Below are 10,279 nucleotides of genomic sequence, written 5' to 3'. Positions count from 1 at the left end.
AGCAAAATATTTTTAGAGACGTATATTATATTAAACTATATTTTGTAGAAGAGAATTCAGCTTTTAACAGATTGAAAGAAAATAATCATTAAAAAATCTATTTGAATATTAATATCTGTTTTTGAAATGATTGACATGTATAAAAAAATTAAGATGGGCCCCAAATTATGAATTTATAATTAGGGATTTTCAGAGAAAGGGCATTGTTCTCCTTGTAAACGAATAAAAATATTATTAAATATAAAGGCAGTTACATTTTTGGAATATTTATATGCTTTCTTCAAAAAAGTAAGCTCTTATTTTTATTTTACGGTTCATTTAAAATATTATATTTTTCCATACAAACACTTCAGCTACAACTTCAGTGTTTCACCAGCTTCTTTCAATCTCATTTCTAAAATTACTTATTAAATCAGCAAATTGTATGTCTAGCATATGTTTTTAAAATAAAAAATAGGAAAAATAAAACTTCCTTGTCGGTGAAAGAAAAATTGCTTTACAAATTAGGTCACTAAGAATCGATCCATATTATCATTTCTAATCAAAATCTACTATATTAAAGGAGAATTTAATCTCGTATAAAATACCAGATGAATCATAATGAACTCTTTCATGAGAAAAGAAGCAGTTTATCTGTTTTTAATAAAGGAACAATATTATAAAGAAAATACTTTTTATAAGAAATTTTTCATCAATCAAAAATATTCTTCAGATTGTTTAACATATAATACAAGTATCAACAACGCGAAACAAACTTACAAATGATTTTATTGAATTGAAAGATTTCAAAACGTTCCACGCCATCGTCAGAACATGACTAGCGGTTTAAAGCACAGCTTTCAAATAATCACTAAATTAAATAATTTACATTTTTTTACACATATAAATACAAAACCATTTTGGCAAAGATGACTTCTTTGGACAAAACCGAGACCCAAACCAACTCACGGGGTCTAAAAATTTTTACAAAAATTAAAACCAATAAAATAAATACAATGTTTGACTTAATATTACTTACAGTTTATAAATAAATTTTCCTAGCTTCTTGCACGCGATAAGAAAGCTGTAATTGAAATAATTCAATATTAACATGTAAGTAACTTCATATATAGCACTTGATAAGGTCTATAAGAAAAGATATATAGTTTAAAATCGTTATATTCAAATCAGCCACTAAATTGTCCTAGGAGGTTTTTTTCTCGTATTATTCTCATCCGAATACAGTCTAAAAATATATTTGGCAACACACATCAAAAATAATTTATCTTTCATGTTCTATAAATAGCAGTTTATCAGCTTTATATGCTTTTTCAGCACTAATTCTTCTTAAGCACACTTGGATACATTTTTACACAGATGAGAAGTTCGCAAGTTCTGGAATAGTTTCGTTTATAAAGTTTCTCGTCCATATTGGAACTTGTTTTAACCATAAAAAGTCAAAAATGACACTGGCGGAATAAAACATTGTATGGCATTCACTTCTCAAAAGTAGCTTTTTGATTGCGTCATAAAGAAGTTGATGAAGGCAACAAATGATTTAAATGTAGGAACTTTTCTGTAGGTGTCCCAAGTCAGGTAAACTTGGTTTGGTCATATCTCACCACATGGCAGCAGCGGATTTCATATCTATATTAACTTGTTTTCCCCGCGTCGAATGAGGTCCAGAAAAACTGTTGATTTTTCTGAAAAAAAAATTCTTTATTATTAGGTAATAATGTATAGAAATAACAAAGGGATTTTGGAAGTAAAAATTTATAATTTTAAATAAAATTCGATTTTCAGGATAAAACCTGTTTATGAAAAATCATTGGAATCCGATGAAGATATTAAGTTTTTAATCATTTGTAGCAAAACTAGATTCTATTCTTTCTTTCATCAACAAATTGTTCACGTGAAGGATAGAAAAGGAAACTTTTCAGTTTCCTTTGTCGTTTATTAATCCTCTCTATCGGACATAAAGTAAAAAGAATGCAAATAAAAGCATTTCTCGGTAATTTTCAAACTGGTTGGCTTTATTATTTCTTCGCAGCCCTAAGAGATTAAAAAAAATTTGTTTATAACATAAAAAAGTAGTTTGAAGATTGATTTCATCCCAAAATCAATCTTTAGAAAGTGAAGAGTAAGAAAATTCATTATTTCCATTTTCATTCGTTGTTTCATTATTTTTCATATTTAAAATATGCCAGTAATCGATTTAAACGCTTTTAATCGTATTTCAGACAAACATTTCTAAGTGATAATAAAAAGTGGCATGAGTATTAAGCAAGAAAAAAAATAAGCACGCCATTCTATATTCATAAATATTTTCCATTATTATTATTTCTCACTATCCTTAATCACCAAGCCTAAATTTTACTTTAATTATTTAACTTTAACTTCACTGTTTTGCAACAAAATAGCTTAATGTTATTGAAACTGAACTTCAGATTTATTTAGACGAATTTTGTTCATTCCTTCAATTTTGATTCATATGAATAGTTATAAACAGTAAATGTACTAGAATTCCACTGATGCAATGAAACTATCATTAGAAAACAGTCATTTGGACTGTCGGGGTAGATTTAGTGTTAAAAAATCTTTGGACTTCAATTTTTCCCATAAAATGTTATTACGAAAGTTTCTTCGTATCAAAATTCTTAAGTTCTGCTTAAACATGAATATTCTAAATAAATTTGCTTCATAAAAAGTGTCTTTAGATCTTAAGTAGCGTTCATACGGGGAGTGCTATTGGGGCGCAATAAACCTACCTCACAACCTCAAAAATCACATGATCCTGAGGGAGCAATGGTAAATACCTGCCCTGACAGCATTGTCCCAACTGTTCACATTAGAATTATATCGAGACAAGAGCAGAATGACAAATATTGCGAGCATAGTTGTGAAACCGTGGCTGGTCATAAATCAAGTATTCACCTCCTGAATGTCTTACCTCTGCATGTAGGAGAGCTGCTTCCTTCTGCCGGCCTCTTTCTGCGCAAATTTGCCGAAATTTTTTAGGCTGACAGCTCGTTTTCCATTGATGATGGTCCCATAATCTCTGCTCTTGTCATCATCGTCTTCTTCGAAGCCTTCGTTGATGAGACCGGCGGCAGAGCCAGGAGATCCAATGATGGAGAACGAGACAGGACTAGCAGGCAATGAGGCCTGCAGAGACACATGCTCGCGTGGTTGTGGAACTGCGGTCGAGTCCTGTCCCACGAAGTATCTGTAGGGAGTATCGTAATCCACTTCGAAAATAGTAGAGAACTTGTTAGGAAAGAAATTGTCCACAACGGACATTAAAGTGCCTACAATTGTGCACAAGGTACCTGAAAGCAGAAAAAATTTCAGTAGTGGAAGAAAGTTTCAGCTTTCGTATGCCGTATAAAATGTTGATATATATAATTTCGAAAAAAAGTGCTGTTTTCCTAGATGTTTTTATTTATGGGACATACAAAATTATATTGTATAACATATTTGAAATACAATATAAATTTGCAAAACTGCTGTTACAAAATTGTAGACAGTGGTTTACATCAGCAATATAAATACATTTATTATAGTTTCATGCACTTTGATATATAATATAACATTTAAATTATATATGCATTAGTTATTAAACTGGAAATAACTTCTTTCCAGTGCATCTGCATCAGACTATGGCTCAATGAATTCTAAAAACTGATAGTCGTATAAACATACAAATTTATCCTAATTTTGATGATGATCAAGAAATTTAATTTTAATTTTTACATCTTTATGGGTGACAATCAATCAAGAACAAAAACCTTGAAAACGCATTTCAAAATGTAACAATTCAAGAGACATTGCATATATTTCATAATTTTAATCGAGAGTACTAGAAGAATGATTTTGAAATTCTTGATTACTTTGATGAACGAAATATACTGTGAAAAATGTTAAATAAGAATATTATTTTTTAAAAAATAGTTTGTGTTTAAGGAATGAAAAAGTTATTCACTTACCAGCGCCCAGCAGGGCCCAAAAACACCAACCGTAGGAAAAAGTAAGTATTTGCATTTCGAAATGAATGATGAGAGGTACTTTCGGAAGAAGGAGAGTATAGATAGCGTTGCTAGACAGGATCATCCAGCCAGTCAACACCATCGTGTAAGCGCCATACCGAGGAACCATGCATAGCAGTATGTTCATTACCATCCACATAGCGAAAGATGACCTAATAAATGATATTTCTTTCTTAGTCCGGAACATACGACACACACAAAATAAATATTTAGTTCATGGCCTTTTAACTTTTTCTATAATTGAGTTTAAATAAGAGTTTATGGACTTGTTTTGAAAATGAGCAGCCGTAAGTTTCAGCTTGCACATACAAACTATCGGGAGTAGGGATTGCAATACCGGAACAAAATTTCAATACCGGTATTCGGTATTTTTTAGATCTTAATACCGGGATACCGGTTTTAATACCGGTATTAGAAATTTTAGAAAAAGAAAGAAAACACAGGTGTTTCTTTGTTTTATTTGTCAGTTTTATTAGAAAGGGTAAATATCACAAAAAATAATTTGTAACTTATAAATTATAACATTATATAAAGAATCGAAAAAAAGGAAAGGAACAACTTATTTATTGTCAAAAAAACCACACAAAATTGTAAATATCACTATTCAGTCTGTGGTACTAATACAAATTTTTGAAATGTGATCTTAAAAAACATAATGCATCAATTGTACTGTCATTAAGCCTGGAATGTAATTTTGTGCAAAATTACTAGCTGTCGAAAACGTTCTTTCGGCATCTATGATAGTTAGAGGTACTGTTAGCAATGCACGATACACTTTTTCCAAGTATTTACCTCTAAATCCCTCATTTTCAAATAAATCGATTTCTTATCGGATGGTTTTGGATATAGCTGATTTCTGTATTGTATTTTGGTTCGTTGAAATTTTCTTATTTATCGCTAATTCTAATTTTTGTTCAAGAGACAATTCCTTTTCACTATCGACATTAGTGTCATCATAATCTTCGATAACTGAACAGAATTCTTTTGAATATGGATAGGTTTGTGGGTAAAAAAATTTAAGAAAATTTACTATAAACTTAATCAGATTTGAGTTGGTTAGTCTCTTTTATTCATTTTCATTTTCATTTTCATTTTAAAAATCATTATAATTATGTAAATACCATAAGACATTTTCTATTTCGATATGCCTTTCTTCTGTGCGATTTTTCAATGTAATATATAATCTTCAGATAGTGATGTGTGTTGTTAGGAGTAAACTGTTCCAACATGTTTTAAAATCTAATATTAACATATATTCTGTTTTATTTTCAGTTAGTATGTATTTTAGTAATATGTCATCTTTTATAGGGGAACGTTTTTTAAATATCTTAACAATTTTTTGATCTTTATAAATTATAAGAAGCAATTCTTGACGGGTAAATATTTCATCCTCATTAGCAATATCTTCTTCAACAATTACATTGTCATTATCTTCATTGTCAATATCACTCTCACTCTTACTCTCTTCAAAATTGGAATCCGAAGTTTCTATATCCACAGTATTTGGATTCTTCTGTTCTTTATTTTTTTGATATATCTATTATTCCTAACTGAATTCATGAGCATAGCACAATTGCTGATTTGCACCAATCAACTTTCCATTTTTTTTTTTTCATAACTGTTGCTCCATCAGTCATTATGGATACAATTTCTTCTTTCAGGAATAATCCATGTTTCGCTAATTTTGTTTTAAGCAATTAATTAAGCCAATAATTAGTTAATTAATTTCTCCCGTTAGGGAGACATAAAAACAAAAACGTATACTATTTTGCTATTTTGGCGATCCCTGAACATATAGTAGAGACAATTTTAAAAATTTCTAGTAAATACCGAAAAACCGGTATTTAAACTTGTGAATACCGGTATTACAAAATTGTACAAATGGCCCAAAATACCGGTATTCGGTATCCCGGTATACCGGTATTGCAGTCCCTAATCGGGAGTAATTAGTAGGTACAGATTCTCTCATAGACAGATTGGAGCACATAATCCAGTCTGGAAGATGTTACTTATCTTCCAATTTTCTTCATGTAGATTCTATTTAATGCAATTGTTTCGAAATTTGAATCGAGTTTCTCATATCTAGGTAATAGTATGCCGAATTTCCCGAAGAATGACGCTTCTCCCATCATCTCTCCGTCCAAATATTCGCAGGAATGTCTGATTGGTAGTTCGTTGAAGTGAGGCAGGTAAATGAACTATTGCAATGAGCACTCAGCGTTAACTTCTATGCCATAGATAACATCGTTTATTTCTACTCAGTATTTGTTGTTGTGCCATCAGGATAAATCATTTACAAGTTGATTAATACCAATATCATTATTTTCTAGCTACAAGTTTGTATTTGATTCATTCATTGCTGGTTCCATTTTTCATGTTCGTCTATAAGATACAATAACGCATATCTCTTCACATTCTTTGATGCATTTTGGCTCTTAATTTTTTATTATAAGATAGCAATATCTTTTTATTTATCCAAAAATATTCACTTTCTTCCTATGAGCCGATTCATATCTTTTCCTATAAACAGTGCGAATATTTGCAGCACTGCGATTTGCAGAGCATTCTTAAAATTTTGGTCTTATGGGAGAACTCAAAACGTAGAGTGCGATATTTCAAATTAATTTTTTTTGTTATCTGACAATTAAAATAAAGTATTTAAATGCAATGAAAAATTAAAAACCATGATTTACACAATTTTTGAGTAAAGATAGCTTTTGGTGTTTTTACTAATTTTATTCCCTAAAATTTTCGGCTTTTTATGCTAATTAGACATTTAAGATATAGGGGTTTTTTTTCACTATCTTTCTGCTGATTAGCATGTGAAAATGTAACCTTTAAAAATCTAATAAAAATTGAAAAGAAATCGATTTTTTTTTCATTCTTCATAATAGACAGCTATAAATTTAATTTCACGTGAGGAACGAAACAAGTAATCCAGTAAGAAATAGAAAACTTCAGAAAGTTTCAAAAAAATATTTTCTTTAAATGTTGAAATCATCGCAAATATAAAAAGTTTTTTTCAATTTTCATACATAACCGAATCGTTTCATTTTTCCATTAAACTGTAAATTTAAAAATCATTCCTAGTTGCTCAGTTCCTTTCCAGATCAAAAGTAAAAGTATGAATATTAACAGATACCTTTTACCAAACCTACTTATTCAATAAATTGAAACTCAAACGAGTAGTGTAATAGATACCCATAATACTTATTTTTACATCAACACGTCTTTAATCCACGCACTGAACTTGAACATCGTAAGGAAACTATTAACCGTGACATGGAAACAATTCAAGTCACGCTCGTGAACACCAGATGATTTCAAGAAGTATTTATAATAGTTTTTTCCTTAGTAAATTACTACAAGTAATCTTTCCAAGATCTCCCTTTTCTTTTGTCTTACATTTTCAAAAACTTTGACATCCGAAACATTCGCGGTTGCTCAATTTTTTATTTCCAAATTTAGAAGTTTGGAGACCTGTTGTACACTTCTGTGATTGTACAAAGATTTTTATTCTATGATGTTAACAAATTTAAGATAATTAATTATCTCCTGGTAAAAATATTATTATCGTAATATTTTGACATCAATAAAAAATGGCAAAATAGTTCAGAAACTGAGAGTAGTTTCTCTGAAACTTTCTTACATATTCTCTAATAACTGCAGTGTATTTTTAATTCATATGCCATTAGCGAACAACAGTGACAAAAGAGCCAATTAAAGAGCGATTTCAGAAGATTAATCGCTAAGCACTAAGATACGATAATCTCTAAGCACTAAAGTACGATTTCAGAAGATTAATCGCGGTTAGCACTGAAAAAAAACCCATACTGAATGTGTAGTTTGGTTTGTTTTCTTTCCCTTAAAATCAAAATTTGACACATTTGAGCGAGAAACTTATTTGCCAAATTTCATATATTTAATCCACCCCCCCCCCCTTTTTTTAGCTATCGCATTTATATGCTTTGAAATTACAGAGTGAGAGACGGTCGATCAACCCACTGACGGTTTTGCTACTGAATTTGATTCATATCTTTACATTGGATGTTATCTGTGTATCAAATTTTATCCCTCCAGCTCTTTTCATTTTGTAAATATCGCAAAAACTCATACATTTTGCTACTGAATTTGATTCATATCTTTACATTGGATGTTATTTGTGTATCAAATTTTGTCCCTCCAGCTCTTTTCATTTTGTAAATATCGCATTAACTCAGACAAACAGACTTCCTCTGAATAGATTTAGTTCAAAATTTGACATAAATCTACAAAATTGGATTAATTCCAAGCGTCTAGCTCAAAGTGTATTTGAGTTATGCACACAAAGCAAATTTGATGCGTTTTTCGGATTCGGAGAGATGTGAAAACTGGGAATTTGACAAAATTTCGAATTCGGTTCAGTTTGTAACACTTTCGCTTTGTATACTTCATACAAGGAAGTAAAAACAGATGATAAACGAAGCGCATCAATAACAAAAGCACATTTCCGACGGGAAGATATTGTTAAATATGAGCTTTTGAATCTAGATGAACAATAACCTTTTTGCATCAATATAAGGTCCAAATTCAAGGATATAAAGAAAAGCAATATTTTTGCTTCTGTTTTCAAATAAAATTGGAATCGATTGGATTTTTATTTGAATCGAACTTCTATGTTGAAACATAAAACTTAATAGTTTATGGTTCGCCAATTGCTAATTAATTTCGAAATAAAATATCACTGCAATCGAATAAACACTACTGTTACAAATCATATGAACAACGAAATTTTATTTAATATGAAAAATTAATTTTTTAACACTGAGCCAGTCTCAAATTTCGGATAATTTGATGCCAAAAGATTTTAAATTTAGGTTTCTCTCTTAGAATTCTAATGGAAATTACGAAGTAATTTCAAAAAGGAAACGGAACTTGAAGACGTACCACAACATGATATTGGTATAGTATCCAGCTTTCCTGTATTTACCGCCCCATGAAAAACCTTCCATATTCTGACTTAAATACTCAGCTATCGTGAGGATTGGAAAAGGAAGGCCTTTGATTAAAGCCTCTCGAAATTCAGCTTTCAGTTGAGTTGCTAGAGAGAAGAAAGGAAAAAGAGAAACAAGTCGTGCAATATTTCAATATTATTCAATGTAAGATAAGATTTTGAAATACTGGGAAATTAGCAGGAGAGTGATTTATATCCAAGGGAAAGATTATATTAAATTTTGTTGCGTAATCAGTGAAAATCAACAAATTTGTTTAATAAGAAAGAAAGCTTCTACAATTTAATATTTTTGAGCAAATAATTATTAAAAAAATATACAAGATACTGAAATTTTTTTTCTTCGAAATATAGTTATTCAATTTGGAAAGAAAAAAAAAGATCTTCTAAACGAATTTTTTTCATTATTGTTCTTTTTATCAAAAATAAAACATGATACATTTTTCAAAATAAATATTGAGTAAAATGAAGAAAGAAATGGAATTGCTTTTTGATTGTAATAAATGAAATTTCTATAAATATTGACATTCGTGAAGTTCTGTATCATATTTTCGCTTTCTTTTCTTATAAAATTTTAAGAAGCAGTCAGATCATATATATCTTTTATCTTGTGTCTCCTAAAAGAATTAAAAATTATTTTCCAAAAATTAATTTTATAATTAAAAACGATTTTTTAAAATCTATTCCGTTGCCTATCCTGAATAGCAACCTATAGTATGTATTTTTTTTAAATCATTATTTTGCACATATCGCTAACATTTCAATATCTAGATAGATACAAGAAGCGGTAATATTTCAAATTGGTATTATAATAGTTTATTTTTTTTTCAAGTAAATAGTTCAAAAGTTAAACTGCTTTTGAAACTGTATCTTTTGACTGAACTTTGAGTGGTATAGTCTTCACAGAAGTAAAGAAGTAAGGATAACGAATATATAAGATAAAAATGAAACATTTGAATTCTTACCTTCAACCCAATTGAATCTTTCATTGTAATTTATCTCATCGCTATTCTTATGAATTGGATTTGCTATAAAAAGAAAGCGATAAGACGAGCATTATGCTCATACGAATTAATAAAATACAATAATTTATAAATCAAATTGACAGAAATCTATGCCTTTTAATTAAGATTACAGAAGAATACACTCAGAAAATCGATTTTTCTGTAAAGATAAATTACATCCAGTGGCGTAGCGAGGATGAGAACAGAAAGGGGTATATTTTTTCACTCATAGTAATTAGCATAGTTAAGGGAAAAAAACG

The 10,279-nt window shown here is 29.8% G+C and overlaps 1 protein-coding gene across 3 annotated transcripts in view; it reads right to left on the bottom strand.

The window, feature by feature from the left end:
- Positions 1–798: 798 nt before the first annotated feature.
- Positions 799–10,279, bottom strand: part of LOC129980688 (dual oxidase maturation factor 1-like) — a 69,328-nt gene continuing 59,847 nt past the window's right edge. For all 3 annotated transcript variants that reach the window (XM_056091077.1, XM_056091071.1, XM_056091074.1), the window contains exons 5-9: positions 9,981–10,043; positions 8,952–9,105; positions 3,966–4,177; positions 2,930–3,308; positions 799–1,682 (exon numbers count right to left, since the gene is read on the bottom strand). In XM_056091077.1, the coding sequence (XP_055947052.1) occupies positions 1,598–1,682; positions 2,930–3,308; positions 3,966–4,177; positions 8,952–9,105; positions 9,981–10,043 (893 nt within the window). In that variant the 3' untranslated portion in view covers positions 799–1,597. The remainder of the gene's footprint in view (positions 1,683–2,929; positions 3,309–3,965; positions 4,178–8,951; positions 9,106–9,980; positions 10,044–10,279) is intronic.

The sequence above is a fragment of the Argiope bruennichi genome, chromosome 1 (genome assembly GCF_947563725.1).
Source record: "Argiope bruennichi chromosome 1, qqArgBrue1.1, whole genome shotgun sequence".
NCBI lineage: Eukaryota > Metazoa > Arthropoda > Arachnida > Araneae > Araneidae > Argiope > Argiope bruennichi.
The sequence above is the reverse complement of the archived record's forward strand: the minus strand, read 5'-3'. Positions and strand labels throughout refer to the sequence as shown.